The sequence below is a fragment of the Equus przewalskii genome, chromosome 30, assembly GCF_037783145.1.
Source record: "Equus przewalskii isolate Varuska chromosome 30, EquPr2, whole genome shotgun sequence".
NCBI lineage: Eukaryota > Metazoa > Chordata > Mammalia > Perissodactyla > Equidae > Equus > Equus przewalskii.
In genome coordinates this window covers 14,641,226-14,658,475 of record NC_091860.1, presented here as the reverse complement: position 1 = coordinate 14,658,475, position 17,250 = coordinate 14,641,226, and the positions used below count along the sequence as shown (strand labels likewise).

General features: G+C 35.9%; 1 protein-coding gene across 2 annotated transcripts in view; it reads left to right on the top strand.

Annotated features, from left to right (window-relative positions):
- The window catches only part of PLXDC2 (plexin domain containing 2), a 412,323-nt gene that overhangs the window by 194,589 nt on the left and 200,484 nt on the right, over positions 1–17,250 (top strand). For both annotated transcript variants that reach the window (XM_070601478.1, XM_008519041.2), the window contains exons 4-5: positions 1,240–1,386; positions 17,057–17,126. In XM_070601478.1, the coding sequence (XP_070457579.1) occupies positions 1,240–1,386; positions 17,057–17,126 (217 nt within the window). The remainder of the gene's footprint in view (positions 1–1,239; positions 1,387–17,056; positions 17,127–17,250) is intronic.

Below are 17,250 nucleotides of genomic sequence, written 5' to 3'. Positions count from 1 at the left end.
TGGTAAGCACAAGTACATCTTATGGTAAAAAAGGAAATTAATTGCAATCCAAATTAGTCAAGAATCATATGATTTTTCTGGGTGTTCTTCAGCAAAATTGCCTTTTAAGACATTTAAATCTCTTCATTGAGTGAGAAACATGAAAAATAACAGTTTGTGACAGGCACCATGGTGATATCAAAAATGAGAATTTAAATCAAAGTAGAATTTAATAACCCAAATTATATGGAAAAAATGTTTTATCTCCATTTCCAGGACCATTAGCTGAAAGCAGGCTTTAATAGAAGAGAAGTTTGAATATGTTGTCACTCGATAGTAATTATAGTTCAGGTTTTCAGTAAATAGTTCCACAAGTGCCATTTTTGTTTGGGCAGTAATAAGAGAGATCCCTAACCTTACTGTGAAAGAAAGACTATTGTACACGGAGTCTACGTTTTCCTCTGTTTTGTTTATTTAACAATTTCTTCTAAAGAGGCTTATTAATTTTACATCTTTTAAAAAATCTAATTCACTTCCCATAGAGGTTATTTAACTCATTTGGCTATTTAGAGGAATATTAACATTTCTAATTTCATAGTACTGTTTTAATTTCTTTTTAAGAATTTTAGGGACAATACTTCTGTCCTTTTTTTTCTTTTCTTTTGAGAACTGACTTTTTATTTTCCTTTTTGATGGAAGTCTGCCTGTAGCTCTGTAAATTACCTAAGTTGGGTTTATAGTGATTGAATGCATCCCTTTTTTTCCAGCTTCATTGAGATTTCATTAGCATGTAACATTGTGTAATTTTAAGATACACAACGTATTGATTTGGTACATTTAGATATTGCAAAATGATCACCACCTCAGCATTAGCTAACACCTCCATCACATCACATAATTACGATTTCTTGTTTGTGGTGAGAACATTTAAGATCTATTCTCTTCAAACTTTCAAGCATTTAATCAGTATTATTAACCATATCACCATGCTGTATGCTAGCTCCCGAGAACTTAGTCGTCTTATAATTGGAAGTTTATACTCTTTCGCCAATGTCTTTCCATTTCTCCCACTCCCTCAACCCCTGGTAAACACCATTCTACTCTCTGTCTCTATGAGTTCAGCATTTTTAGATTCCACGTTATGAGTGAGAACATACAGTGCTTGTCTTTCTTTGTCTGATTTATTTTGTTTAGCATAATGCCCTTAAGGTCCATCCATGCCATCTCGGTTCTTGATGCTCATCATCTTTATTTTTACAGGAGGACACAGACCACAATTACTATATATCTCGGATATATGGTCCAGCTGATTCTGCCAGCCGGGATTTGTGGGTGAACATAGACCAAATGGAAAAGGACAAAGTGAAGATTCATGGAATATTGTCCAATACTCATCGGCAAGCCGCAGTAAGTGCTTTGACATTTTGAGCTTCTTTTTTGCTGCTGTAAAAAATTTTTGGCTCTAATTGGCATATGAGCATTGTTTGTTGTGATCACTTTTCAAGTGTGTTTAGTTGTGTAACTGCAATTTAGATTAATAATAGCATGTAAGATATTATAGAAAATGAAAAAGAATTATTTTGAGAAGCCACCATTACTTTAACTATTAACTTAATTAAATAAATTTACCATTAATTTCCCTTGTAAAAGGATGAGTTGCTTATTCAAAGTTGAGATTGATCTTGGATGATCTTCAGTTCTCTTGTAATACGTGAGTTTAGAGAACATTTTTAACAATTACGTTAATTTGGTATCTTCCATTTTACATGGGTTTATTACTTAGTCTGAAAAAGGTTTAACCAGAAACATTATTATTTATGATTCAGCTAACACATGTAGACCAAATTATGGATCTAAGTGAAGAAATTTGATATAAAGGAAAATAATTAAATCTAGAAGGCTCCAAACACATTCTAAGCTTGAGTTCATCCTTTGCCAGCTGCGGTTCCTAAAACAAATAATATAACTATTCTGATGCACAGTCTCCACATCTGTACAGTGGAGATGAAAGAGGATACTCATACAGCCCTCACTTCCCTTCCATGGTCATTGATATCCTATTCTACCTGTCAGGCTGAATGCTTACATAGACGTGCTTTTCAACCTTCACAAGAATCCTATGATTTAAATATTATACCATCCAGGTACTGCAGAGGAGAGAATTGACTCTTGGAAATCTCAAGTAACACACCTAAGCGTCTCCAGCTAGTAAGTGGTGAAAACTGGGATGTCAACCTAGGCAGTCAAGTCCACACTCAAAATGTGTGTGCAAAATCGATCACACTTGGTTCTCAGCAGTTTTTGGTACTCATTTTCTGATACATGCCTGATTTAATGTTTTAAATGTTCTTTAGTTTTGCTCTCATGGATAATAGCAATGATCCTGAAGCCATGTCTTGTTCAGTTTAGCATGACTTAAAGTGAAAATAAAACTTTAACCTTTCAAGTGCTATTGCCATTATTGATATAAAGATAGAACCGATAGAGTCAATGGCTGAAGGGATTGAAAGAGGCACTGATCTGATAAATGTAAAATATCAAAATTTTGGCCAGCAGCCTTCACTGTATGTATGCGGACTTTCCTGTTTCAGAAGATCAACTTCTAACAGTTAAAATGGAAATCAATTATAATTCATCATGGTAATTCACTGACTTTTCAGTGTAGAGCTCCTGTTTTCTGAGGCTGAGAAGTACCCAAAGAACCCACCTCCCCTTGCTAAATTCCATCATCCCTTTTCTTTTCCATATTCAAGCAACCCCAAGCAAGATGGCAGATCCAGAAATGATTCACTGTCTGGTTTAGAACAGATCTTTAAAAGAAGAGAAAAGGAGAAGCATTCGATTAGGACTATGCCTATCAGGAATTTATTGCATCTGACAATATTCCCACTGTGTTATGGTGCCTACGGTTTGAATGTTGGCACATCCATGTGGAGATTCCATAAAGTGGCCCAGTTCTCGTGTCGGCCCCTATGGGTGACATCCCTGGGCTGGGTTAAAATGTTAGCTGACTTTTTCTTGCACACTTTCTCCTGTGCTCTCCCAATGGTGAGGCAGTTCATATGTCCTGTCTTTCCTTGAAAAAGATTTTTTCTTTTTGGAATAAGGTTTACTTGGTTGCCTTGTGACCTCAGTTCTCTGACAGTCTCAAGAAAAATTATAATGATGTGAATGATCCATTTTTTCGTAGTGTTAGTGTGAGAGTGACACTGTTTGTTGCTTTCAACACCAAAGTTTGGTCTAAATGGAAAGACGTGAGCTTCAGCTTGTAACTTAGCTGGTGCTCCAAGCTATGATTTTTAAATATACATCATTGGTAGAAACCTTTATTTTAGCTACACTGTCATTGTCATAGCTTGGTTTCTTGGTTTCCCTGAGAATTTAAGCCATTATCAAACACTTCTTAGAGTTAGAATTGGTCCCATACCCGCTTTCCCTATCACTACCAAGAGAACACACACACATGCACACAAACACACACATCCAGGTACACACTTCCATTTACAACAATTTAATTAATAATATTACTTTGTTTCCTTTTTTTTTTCCGGAGAGATTTGCCACTTGGACTGTCATTTAAGTGAGTTTTATATCTTGGAAGTTACAAATTTATTTACTAGAATATTTTAAAAAATTTTTCTACATTCTTTCTTTCATAAGTGTGATTGTTAAATATTAATCTGAGATTTCCAAATTGTAGAGTTATTCGTGTTTCAATATTTCCTCAGTTGGCCTCCTTGCCTTTTCCAATCCTGCCTTATTCTCTTTGCTCTGTTTCTATACGCCTTCCTTGGAGGGAGCAGAATCAGGTTTTAGAAATGATGACAGAATTGTAATGTTAAGGTAGTTTTATGGCCAGAGGCTCAATAATGCCCATATACACCCTCTTGCCCACACCTGCCTCCACACACACACAACACAGGCACCAAGCCACAGCTGCTCTCCCTCAAGACGTTACTGAGGGGCTTTGGCACAAGGGCAAATGGGAAATGAGAAACACCAATCAGTATTACTAATTAGGTTTGCTGATATCATAATTGTCATAATCCTTAATGCAAAGATCTCTGGTAACTTGGCTGGAAATAGGATTTAAATGTAAATGCTAAAGGGAAGAGGGGGCTTTCTCAAATCTTTTCACCAATTGGTATAATTTGTATGCCCAAGGGCATGCATTCTGTCAACAAATTAGACCAAAAAAAGAAAAGAAAGATCTAGCTAGAGGCAGACTGAGGGGCAGTTGGCTAACTCATCCAGCCCTGAGTAAACAGGAGGTGCAGTGAGAGAGCTGGAAGGTTGGATTACTGAAGATGGCGCTTCCCTTCCCTTCCCAGCTTCCTCGCAATGGGGTCAGAGGAAGATATCGGAGTGTCTGACCTGGAAACATAATTTTTTAAAGACATATGTTCCCCTTCCATCACCATCATTTATGAATGTGATCCAAACAGTAGTTTGGAATATTGGATTAATATTGTATAAAGAAGAGGAATGTGGAAATAGAGTAAGAGTTTTCCCTTTTCTCCTATCCACAATAATATCTTATAATTTCAGAGCAGAATAAAACAAAAATCATTTAATTCACGTTTCACATGGCAAAACACACTGATTTTTCTTTCCTTTTACCATGTGAAGCATACTCATTAGTACTTATACTATGTATGTGTGTACTGCAATGTGAATTGCATGTTCCTTCGAATCTCCCCCTTGTCTTTTTTGTTTAAATCTCCCCATTGTCCTTTTTGGTTTAAATAACACTTCTTAAACCATTATTGCAAAAAAAGGCAAATGTTAGAAACTAGTTTTGCAACTGGAGAAATTAAGGAAGCAGCATGTCTTCCCAGATAAAGAAAAGTGGAAAAATTTGTGTAGGTCTCTACCATATGGCAAACAATGAGCCAGGCACTTTTTATTCCCATACTGGTACTTATTTGGGTTTTCTGGCCTTTATTCAAAGTCACACAAAGTTGTCAAGTTGCAGATCTAGAACTTTCTGACTACAAACCTAGGAACCAGTCCAGACTTGTTTCTTTCTCTCTGTGTGGACCTTCAAATTCCACAAATTTGAGATTTCCTTCTATACTTTTATCTGTATTATTTATTTTATTTCTGGGCACACAGTTTAATTCAACAGCCAGACAAATTAGAATTATTTTGCCTTTTGAAATCACAGTTTATGAAATTCTGATTCAAAGCTTCTGTGAAGCGCGACTGTCTTGGTGGAAGGAGTCCCGGCTCATAGAAGTTACGTGACCTTGGCTCCAAAATTCATTGCCTTGGATTCTGGCCTCACAGTACCTCAATTTTACAACCTGGAAGAAAGGGGAAAAATTGCCTGTCTTGATTACCTTCCAGTGCAATTTCTAGAATAAAAGTGAAATAGATATGAAAGGACACTGAAAACATCAAATAGCAATGAGATTGTAAGACTTTGTTATTTGAAAGTCCTAATTCTTTAAACAAAAAATAATAACCTTCACATAGTTTAATTCCTAAGTATTCTCTAAGTGTCTCTATAGATAGATAGATAGATGCGTATCTATATATTTATATCTATATTATATCTCTATATAATTGTTTGCCAAGAAACTGCCGATGTGCTCTTTGCCAGACATAAACACACTCTGGCTTTAAAAAAAATGTATCTTTCTATATGTTGGTAGGAAGATTGATTCTTCAGATAAGAAACACCAGCAAACTGAAATGAGATACTCTTCTCTATCTTATCATAATGCACGTAAAGTTTTTGATGAAATTTGTATGGTTTTTGATGTGATGCATTGTTTTAAATTTTAAAAATTGGACTGTTCTTGTTGGGGATCCTCAGGCTGCTTGAATATGTACAGAAACCTTCATTAAACAAAAATTAAGCTTTCTGGAGCTATTTTTTTTTCCAGGAAAAAGAACATCATTTCAACTAGCATTTTCATCAGTCTTACATTGGCCTAATATTGATGTTGGGAGAGCTAAATTTGGATGCCTGTGGTGACTTTAGCCGGTTGTTTTCACAAACATCACAATTTCATTTTTTCTGTCATCAGAAAACCTGTTGATAAGTGCTTATTTTCCTAAATGATTAATTCGAAAGGCAATTTAGTTTGCTATCTCTATTAGGCCATTATGCAGACCATAGAGTTTTGCTTGAGTTCTGCTCACAGTGTCTAGCAATAAGTTATTTTTATTTATTTGTATTTTTGGCTGGTTGAACGAACTTGCTGCATTCTGTCTTTCGAGTTGCTTTGTTTCAAGTAAGACATACGCGGTTCGTCAAGCTGGCCTTTCTTGCCTTTGTTGACGGGATTTTCCTCTAGTTTAGTAACAGACGGGGATGAGTTGCATCTGCACATGTCTCTCTAGCTTAATTTTGGTTTAATTCATTCATTTTACTATTATAATTATATTTAAGTTACTTATAAATTTTGAGACTAATTCTCTCTGTCCTGAAGAAAGTGTTATTTGAGGGCTTTTTATGGAAAAACAAGGCCTACCTTTGTTGCATTCCACAAAACTAACAAGAGATCAGAGTAACTGAGTCCCTGTGCATGCCAGGCCAATGAGCTGGTCCGCCTGCCTCAAAGCCAGTAAATACATCCAAAGATGTGTTCCCTCTTTCACTGATGGCATTAATGACACAAATTAAACATACCTTAGACCCATGTAATATTTTAGACATGGAAGAGACTTTGGAAATTCTTGAAAATGGAGGCCTTATGAAGTAAGTGCACAGTGTTCAATTTTTATACATATAACAAACCTTAGTTTTCCAAAGCAAGAACATCCCTGTTTTTTAAAAAGATCATACTGGAGTTCATCATATTTCAGTCCAACTTAATCTTATTTCTCCATATTGTGTCTTTAGTGGAGGATGGGTACCATTCTTTATATAAAATTAGACTCCTAGGAGGTAATCTTATACATTCTCTGTTACCAGTGGTGGCTGTAAAACAATTCTAGATAGATAAATAGCTACTCAGCTTTTCAAAGCCACAAATGAGCTGAACACTTGAAGTTTCATCCAACATATTTTTGATCATTTTTCTGAGCTGTCTTCATGAGCCCATGAAGATTTAACAAGCATTAATTTTAGATAACATGAGTGCAAAACATATTCTCATCCTGAAGTTATTAAATGATAAAGCATTCACATGACTCTTTCGCAAGCAAAATGTTTTGTAACACAAAAAGTTAGCAAAATATAAATGGAATATAATGTTCCTTAAGAGTAAATACCACCAAAGCAAATAAGCTTAATTGTTCTGAAAAATCTTAAATTATAGACAATGAAAGACTTAAGACATTTTGGGATTGAGAATTTTTGGACAAGTTAGTAGTTTAGTATCTTTTAAAAATATTTTTACACTTGTTTTCAATATCTTTATTTTTGTCTGGTGTTTTCTTACCAAATTATAGCCTGTCTCTTACGTGGTGGATGATTACCCTAGGCAAAATAGTCAAGATCTCACATGGTTTGTTTACAAATTTGCTTCCCATCAGCACTCCTGCTTTGCTTGGAATTCCAGCCCCAGAAAGTGGGTGTCTCTTTTTACTGAAGGTGCTCTGTTAAAATGCTAATGAGACTAAAAGTGAAACACCATTAGCCACTCTCAGTTAATGATAAATTGCCAGGAATTTCTTACCACGCGGCATCTACCTGGAAAGAAATGCCAAGTGAGGTTCGCACTTGATCAATGGGGCAAGCTGAGGCACCTGAGTCCTGATCCCCTGAAGGGTAAACTGTAGACATGGGTAGGGTGTCCTAAGGGAGCAGGTCTTGGAAGCTGTGTTGAGAGGCATCAGCTTACTTAGCTTTTGAAAAATTCCAGAGTTGGAAAAATGTTAAAAATTGGTGAATCTGCATAAACGATATAGGGGGCTCTTTTTGTATTATTTTTGTAACTTTTCTTTAATTTGAAATTATTTCCAAATAAAAAGTTAAACAAAAAGAGGAGAAGTTAGCAGAGGAGGATGAAGAATTAAAACTAAACTTGGCCTAAACTTCAATTTCAACCTGTCATCAGGTTTTGAATTATTTAGTCGCTTTCCTGATGAACTTTGCCTGCAGTGAATCCCAAATCTTAACACATCACTTGATGGGGTAGCTTGATAAAGTGTTTAAACATAAGGGCTTAGAAACGGGGTGCCTGGATTTGAGTCCCCACTTTGCCAACTACCAGCTGGGTTACTCTAAACACGTTGTTTATTGTCTGTTAATCATTTTCCACGTCTGTAAAATGGGAATGATAACTACCTACCTTCTAAGGTTGTCATTAGAATTAAATGGTTTAACATTCGTACGTGGTGCCATGGTGTTACAGATGTCTGTTACATTGATATTAACAATCGTCATGGAAACATTTAACTTCAAAACAGTCATTTTCCACCAACCAGACGGAAGAGAGGACAGATTGTAATCAACTGAGTCAGAGGAAGGCCTTTTCCAACGACAAAGGATAAACTCAGAGAAATGCTTTTCCTGCCCTGCCTGTTTGAGGATCACTGGTCAAGGAAGTAACCAGACTGTCATTTCCCTCAGGTGTACTGGGGCTGCAAAGAGGTTTTGCAAATCATTGCTTTAAGGTGCTCAGCTGGCAGGTAACCCTGTTTCAATTCCTTAAATGGAAAATTTCAGGCCAAGTGCCACCAGAGAAAGTGAGATGGTGTTATCTAGAATCAAGTCAATTTATCTTTTAACCCATTTCACGCTTGCCAAGGTTTCCTTACAGCAATATCTTAGAGTTTCAAAGACCATTTATATGGCATAAAGGCTTGTTAGAGCTTGTTAGAAAGTCAGAATTTCAGTCCCTCTACCCTCAGACATACTGTATCAGAATTTGCATTTTAACAACAACCCCAAGGGGCTCCTGGGCAGCTCTGGTTGGAGAAGCCTGGCGGAATCCACTGCCTTGCATCCAGAGCAGTGTGAAAAATCCGGAAGTGTCCTCTTCTGGTTCTCCCCTTCCCCACACCCACCCTCTAAGGGCTGCTTTATAAAATCCCCTTATGCTTTCTCTGTACCCTTGAACAGTCTGATGCTCTGCACTCTGCTTGAATGGTAAATATTCACATAACCAATTTGAATAATTCTCCAAATGTGCAAGTATAGGCAAGCCACTGTAAGCCACATGTTTGCTGGGAACCGTGCAATATGAGAGGTCAGAAGATATGGTGATAGTTCACTTAATCTCAAGTTCATGTGAGTGAGCATCAGGTAACAGCAAAATGTTTACATTTTGTGTTCTAATTTATGACTAGTCCCAGGCAGAGCGTATTTCAATACGTAGGGTTAACTAAGTTCTCCGTTCTGTTATGAAAAAATGTGCTGAAGCAGTTAGAATTTCTAACTCAGGAAATCAATTCAATTGATGAGCTCTATTTCTGAAAGGAGTAGCCAGCCCCTTGTCCATCTATTTGCATATTGCTTAGCCCCGTTCCCTGAACATTTTGATCTTTTAATTAGGTTTCCGGTGTTTTCAGTCACTAGATTAACGACCATGCCCAGTCCACTCCTCCCAAGGTGTGAGAGTTGGATAAAATCCCATTTTATAAAAACTCCTACATGGTAAAAGCATTATGAGTTATCTTACCCACTGCGGCTGTTTTATTTCTAGAATACACTCAGCTCATTTATGGCCTAGAAACAGGATCTTTCTTTAGGGTATATCAGAAGAAGTTTGCAGTGCTGTTTGTCCACATGTGTGTGCCTCTCCATAGTCCATTTTCTCTCTTTGATAGTTGCTTGTTACGGAAACCTGTCAATTTAAGTTTTCTATCTATATTTTGTATCTAGATACATATATGTGTATATAGTCATGCTTATACCACTCTACTTTTTTCAGTTTTTATTTCTAAATGAATTGATTTCAGTTAAATAGTTGAATAAGCCAGTGAAAGCTAATTATCACTGAGAATTATAAAAAAGAAAATAAATGTTCTGTAAGTTTAGAAAATAGGTCCCTGGTCTATCCTTGGAGGGTAAGAGATGGAAGCATCTGAATCTCAAATGTACAAAAAAAAAAAAAAAAGGAAGGCGATCCAGCTGTGCACATCCTGTGATAAGGAGGGACCTGCTGTGTTACCATTGGGCCTCAGTGGCACATGGCTCACTATGGCTCCACCCAGCATGGCTCTGTTAGTCCAGGCCCTGGGATTCTCTGCATTTCATCAGAGAAGACTGCTCTGTACCTTTTTCAGGTTTTCTCTTTTGTGGCTTCGGCCTCATGCATCTGGGAGCTTTCTAGCTATGTTTCGTTATTGTTACATTTTAAAGAAAATTGTTATGTCTACTATGAACAAATACATGAATGACTGATGATCTTCATTTGTCTGGTCTCCTAGTCTCTTCCAATGTGTGATAGTTCCTCAATCTTTCTTTGTTTTTGTGAACTTGACACTTTTGAAGAGTGTTGGCCAGTTATTTTGTACAATGTCCCTGATTTGGGTTTTGTCCATGGTTTCTTCTTGGTTAAACACAGGGCTCACTTTTGGGCAAGAATACCACAGGAATGGTATTTTGTCCTTCATTGTGCATCATATCGGGAGGTACATGATGTCCTTGTGTCTTGTTATTGGTGTTAACTTTGATCACCTGCTTAAGGTGATGTCTGCCCGATTTTGTTTCTTCATTGTAAAGTTACTATTTTTCCTTTTGTAATTATCAAGTACTTTTTGTAAGATACTTTGCAACTATACAAATACCTTGTTTCTCACCATGCTTTCACCTCTAATTTTAGCATACATACTTGCTAGATACAGGCAAAATACTTAGCATAATGTGTGATATATTAAATGCTAATTTCATTCTCCTACCATCAGTAAATATAGTAGTTATGATTATTTCAATACAGCAAAAATGAGGACAACATAACATTGCTGAGAAATGTAATATGTAATTATGATATGATTTTATTAGGAAAAAAAATTGCCTGCATTGATATTAGAAACAACATATATCAAATCATTTCCAGCTATTTGTTAGGAATCAAATAGGGAGCTATTTTTACTTAGGAAACTAGTTATAAGGAACTATTGTTATGCTGGACACATTCATGTACATAATATAATATTAACTATCATTGACTCAGTGCTTATGAAGGTCCAGGTGTTATTTGGTCATTTAATCCTTGCAATAACCTTTTAAAGAAGTGTTTTGACTCTACAGATGACCAAACTATGGCTTAAAGACGTTAAATGATTTATGAAATCACACAGCTACTAAGTACCAAGGCTGGAATATAATTTCAAGTCTCTCTGACTCGAAAACCATGCTAGATCATTCAAGAACTAGGAAAGAATCATTCAAAATTTTAAAATAATGCTTCATCTAGTTGCATTCAAAGAAGATTGTAAAATGTGTCTTAAGGTTAGTAAATGAGTAAAACTACAATAATCTGTTCTAAGCATTTACTGGTGAATGAGTTTTATTTGGACATTAGTCAGTTTCAAGAAAGTTAGTCAATTATTATGTGCATTCTGGAAGAATATATCACACCCCAGTTAAGAAATTAAATTCATTCAGAGTTATCTATGAAACAGTTATCTAATAAAAATGATTATTCAATCATTTTTATTTATTAGAGATATAAATCTTATTGGAAATAAGATTATTTATTCAAGTATTTCAGATGAAAGCCAGTAGCACTAGAAATATCCATCTAAATAAAGCAATATATATATATATATATTTAAATTTTGTAGTTTCTCTCAAAGTTAATACTTGGCATAAATAAATAAACTGAAAATTATGTCACACAAGACTTTAACGTACTTTTTGAAATTGTTTTTGGAAAAAATAACCCAAATCTCACTTTACCAATAATAATAATAATGATGATGATGATAAATATGCCACCTATTTGACAGCTCCAAGAGAAGAATATGTGCCCCATAAACATAAAATTATTTGAATGATTAAAAAGTGTTAAAATATGTGTGTAGAAATTAATGATTAATCTGTGAATCCATTCTTGAATAAAAGAATGCTCCCTGTACTCTTTAGATCCTTTGCTATCATGAACTCGCGACATCAGCAAGTATTAAAAGTTTAGTTACTACCAGTTTTCTTCCCACAAGTTGCTTTCAGCAGGATTGTCCTTATAAAGATGAAATAAAGCCTTGGGGGAACTAGAAACTTGTTGCTTTTATTACTGTGAATAGGAATTTGTCTTATAAGAAGAAAGAGTTTTTATTAATGACATTTTAAAAAATGGTTTTGAGGATTATAAATGTGCCCACTCCAGATTCTTAACTCTTACTAAGAGGTTTCCATCTTTAAGATTTTACAGACGTTGACTAATTTATCTTTGTAATACCACCGAGAAAGAGGCAAACAAGTTAAACTGAAATAGTATGTAGTTAGGATTATAATCCTCATATTGTTAAAAAAGAATTCACAGAGATCATGATAATTAGTCAGAATACAGCAACAGGCATAAGAAAAATATGAAAAAGAGGCAATAAGGTATGGATGCTCTTAGAAATCTAGGAGCATGAACCCAATTGAGTCTGATAGTCTACTCTCAACAGTGATTTCATGGGGTATTTTGTGGGAAAGCATGATGTGGTTTTAAAGGCCACCGTCAGATACACACATATATATAGAGCTATACCTGCCATAAATCTGCACCAAACCCCCTGGGATCTATTCATATACCTCTACAAACTCTTCGAAGAATGTTTCGTAAATTTATCCTCCACCATCTGAAGGAGTGATTCTTTCTTTGCTTATCTCAAAATTACTGTACCCTCCCTTTCAAATAGTTAACTCCTTTCCGCCAAGAGTAAAGAAGCAGCAAATTCAGTTAATTTTATTTATACCACTCATGATCTTTCAAATTTCACTTCTGAGCTTTATTTTGTATATTGCCCAGACCCTTAATTAATTCATTGTGTCTTCGCCTGACAATTTTCCTGAACCTTTTTTCCTTTTACGTTAGATATTTCTTACCAGAGGAGATATGAGATAGGATACTGTTCAAGGTCTAGTAATTACACCAGAGTTTCAGTGTTATGTTCCTTTTTGTTTACAGTGGCTTTTTGTGACAGCATCTGCCTTTCTGGTTGCAGAAGAGTCCTCTGTCACAAATACAATTTGGGGTCTTTTTAAAAATTTTTACCATCTAGCTAAGGGATGCATAATTACGTAGTGACACAGCAAGTCTTGGTGGCACCGTAGTCCACCAGTCACCCAGCTGGAAACCTAGCCTTTATTCTAGACTGTTCCCCTTGCTCCCAACTTTTATGTCTAATTAATCATGATCCTTCCAATTTTACTTTCTACATATATTTAGCCATCCTTTCTGCTCTCATGCCTTCAGGTCTCATCCGACTAACTTCTGGTAGTTCCTTTTAAAGAGTCAGTTTCAGCACCATCTCCTCTGAGTTAGGTGTCCTCTCTGGGTCCTTACTCTGCCCCTGCCTGGTCTTATTGTTTAATCCTTCTGTGATGCTCTTCCCCACCACTCTATGAACTCCTTGAAGGAAGGAACAGGGTGAGACTTATTCCCTGTTTTATCCTCAGCCCCTGACTTAGTGCCTGGTACATATAAGGTCTTGAACAAATTATTGTTCCCTGGATGGATGAACAAACAAATAAAACTTTCCTTCAGCTCCCTCCAATGCCTTTTTTATATACCGTACAGAGACAAAATAATGACCCAATTACCCATGGGCAATTTTATTGAACATATAATCATTTAGCTTCAAAGCACTTCATGAAATCCTAGTGCTTAATCGTTTTTGTTTATGTTTTAGCAATTTTTGGTTCTGTGTGTGTGTGGAATGTATGTGTATGTGTTTTAAGGAGGGATAAAAGTAATTTTCAAAAATTTACCTTCAAGTGTGACTCTTCATTTTATTTTCAGGATCTCAGTAATTCAGAGCATGGACTTTGTCGTCTATTAAACCTAGGTTCAAATTTTGGTTTTCCACTTGGACCATTCTTAACCACTCTGATGCTGAGTTAGTCTCACTTTGAAGCAGTCGTAATATAAACCATATGCAGTTGTTTTATGTGTGTTTGTATATACAGTCATTCATCATTTAACGCCGGGGATATGTTCTGAGGAATTTGTCATTAGGTGATTTCATTGTGCAAACATCATAGAGTGTCCTTACACAAACCTAGATGGTGTAGCCTATTACCCACCTAAGCTATATGTACTAACCACTGTCATATATGTGGTTTGTCATTGACTGAAACGTCGGGATGCAGCACATGATTGTATAGAGAACACTAGGTGAGATATAATAGGGAGACATAACTTGAGCTAAGAAGTCAAGGAAGGACTCTGAGGATGTGACACGTAGCTGTCTCTGTTCATGCTTTGCTCCATATCCCTTCTGTCTGAGTTCACCTGAACTGTTGGAGACAGTTTCTAACATGCCAGCAACTTCCCAACTCAAGTGCTCTGTCTCTTCTTTCTGCCTGAGGGTGCAAGCAAGGGTAATCCAGGGGAGGAGGGGAGTTAACTACCCCAGGAGCAGCCTTTGATCAATGGGAGGTGGGAGTTGGTGGAAAAATGTCCCAGCTGCCTGACCTCCAATGAAATGATTTTGAGGCATGTTTTCTCTAATGTTTCTTGGGGGTCTCCAAGGGAAGACCTGGTGATGGTGGTAACACACCCAATAATGTACCTGTTACTGGTTTTTCTCTTTTCTTTGTCTCGCTTTTCCCACATCCTTTAGCAAATGCTTCCTAGGATCACCTTTCAAACAGACTATCTGCCCCTGAATCATTATGGCAGGGTTGGTGTTTGGGGTACCAACCAAACTAAGCCGAAGTTTAATGAATATGGAAGACATGACCAACCAAGGTTGAGAGACGATTACAGTCAGAAGAGACATCATGTAGAAGTACCAGAGCCAAGGGTTAAGGCTAGCAGGTTCAAGGAACTCAAAGATGTTCTAGAAGACGGGCTGGAACAGAGAAGGCAAGGAGAAAACTGTGAGGTAGCAGGGGCCAGTGAGTGGTAAGCCTTAGAACTCATTTTCATTATTTCAATATTTTCACTATCCTAGGGACAGTGGGATTCTAGATCGAATGATTTGAAGTGGGAGAGCGATACACTAGGTATTATGGAGAATGAATTCTAGGGGAAATGCAGTCAAGACATCCATGAAGAAGTTACTGAGATAATAGTAACCTACACTTGGGGAAGAGTGTCAGTGGTACCTGGAGAGAAATGGGTGGATTTCACATTGAGAGGACAGCACCTTTCTAAATTGCCACTGCTACTCCTTATCAGTATGAAGCAGGTCATGGCAATAACTAAGATAAACTGGGAAACATTTCAATCATTGATTTTGCTCTTCAGCATGATATATTAGCAAATTTTCTTTGAGAACTTATTTACTTCTCAAAAAAAAGTCTTTAACTTATGTATATGTGTATCTCAAACTTATTCTAAAAATATTTAAATGTTTGTGGTGGCTGAGAAACCAATATCATATTCCTTTGGTTCATCTTTGGTGGTAATTGATAAGTTTGTTAGTGGTATATGTTTAAACCAAACAAAATTCTGGAAGTGAGAATGCCAAAGGGTTGTAAATCTTACCAGTTTTCTCATAAGCCTGGAAATAAGTTAAAATGATGGAGAACAATATACTATAGCAAGTGTCTTTATAAAATTATTTCTGACATCTTCTTTGAGAGATATGATTTTGCCATTGAAGCTTTTATTTTAGGGTTATTAGCAGCCACTAATTTCAGTTAGTGCACTGAAAATGGGTTTTGTTTTTACCATTAGTCAGCATAAAATAAAAATGGTAATAAACTCTTTCTGAAGAAGGAGCTTTCATTAAAAAGGAAAGAAAATCTAATTGAAAGTCACAGTAAATTTTCGAAGATTAATTTCATGCCAAATAAGTCATTAGAAATCTCTGAAGGATATAAAACAGCAATCATTTGCAAAATTGGAAAGAAGTAAATTCAATCTAGATATACTTCTCTATTTTTTTAAATTTGTGTATTTGGAGATAGGTAATATAGAAATCGCTGAATTTTAAAATAATAGCCTCTTACTATAGGTAGTCTGTACGTGCTGTTGAGGTCTAAACCAGCTAATTAATTTCCCTCTGGATCCTTGTATTTGAGTTGATCATCTTTGTTAGAACTCACTGTTTTTCTTCTTTCTTGCCTAGTAATAATATATCTGGTTCATATCATTTCAAAGATACAAAAAAATCTAGGGTTTTTTGTTTCTTTGTTTTGCATCGTTGTATTGTGTTCTGCTTCTGTTATTTTACTGCATATATTTTATATATACTTATGTATAATATATAGGATGACATATAATAATATGTAATATATAATAATAAGTAACTAAATCTATGTATGTATGTATTTATATATAAAACCAGAGCTTCAAGACTCATTTTAGAAAAAACAGGGGCAAAATTTATGAACTTTCTTCCTAAATCTCCAATTTGCCTCTATACAAAGGAAAAGTAGCTCTCCAGTAACCAGCATTTTTTATTCTTCGACTCTGTGCTTTTAAAAGTGGACATAATATACTGAATCTGGAGAGCTCATTGCATCTAAAAAATGAAAATATCTGCAAGTCTAGATCTGTAGGCGCAAGACAGCTTGTTCAATGAAACCGCCTTTCATTATGGGATTTACAGAAGACAAATTGAATATATAATGGTGTAAAATGAAATCTTTTGATTTTTTTTATTCAGTGAAACTTGACAGATAACGTGTTCTACTGTTCTGGAGAAGACTAATCAAACTAAAAAGACCCCTCAAATAACTTGCTCATCATGATGACAGAACTGATTTGCAGTGGCAATGATGATATTAGAGAGAATATCTTGATTCAGAGTTGAAACTTCCAGATTCCCTTTGTAAGCAAAGACCAGACCAAGAGGCCGTAACAGCGCAACTTTACTCTTTTTCACATACTTCAAACATTTAATTACCAGAAAAAATATCCTTTATTACCATATAGGATTCAGCTTTTAAAAGTCAATTACAATAATAATGATGCACATAAAAGCATCATTTTTTTTAAATGGAAGGCTCTTCATTTTACATTTACTGTTATCCACATTATTGATTTTCTTTTCTGGTTGTTGTTCCTTGCAGAGAGTGAATCTGTCCTTCGATTTTCCATTTTATGGCCATTACCTACGTGAAATCACTGTGGCAACTGGGGGTAAGTGGTTTTCTACCCATTCACCCTAAATAATCTACAGTTTCACTACAGTTATTAGTTTTAATTTAATCCATATTTCAAGAGGGACATTTGTTGGGAAAACCATTGTCTTCTATTGTGAAGT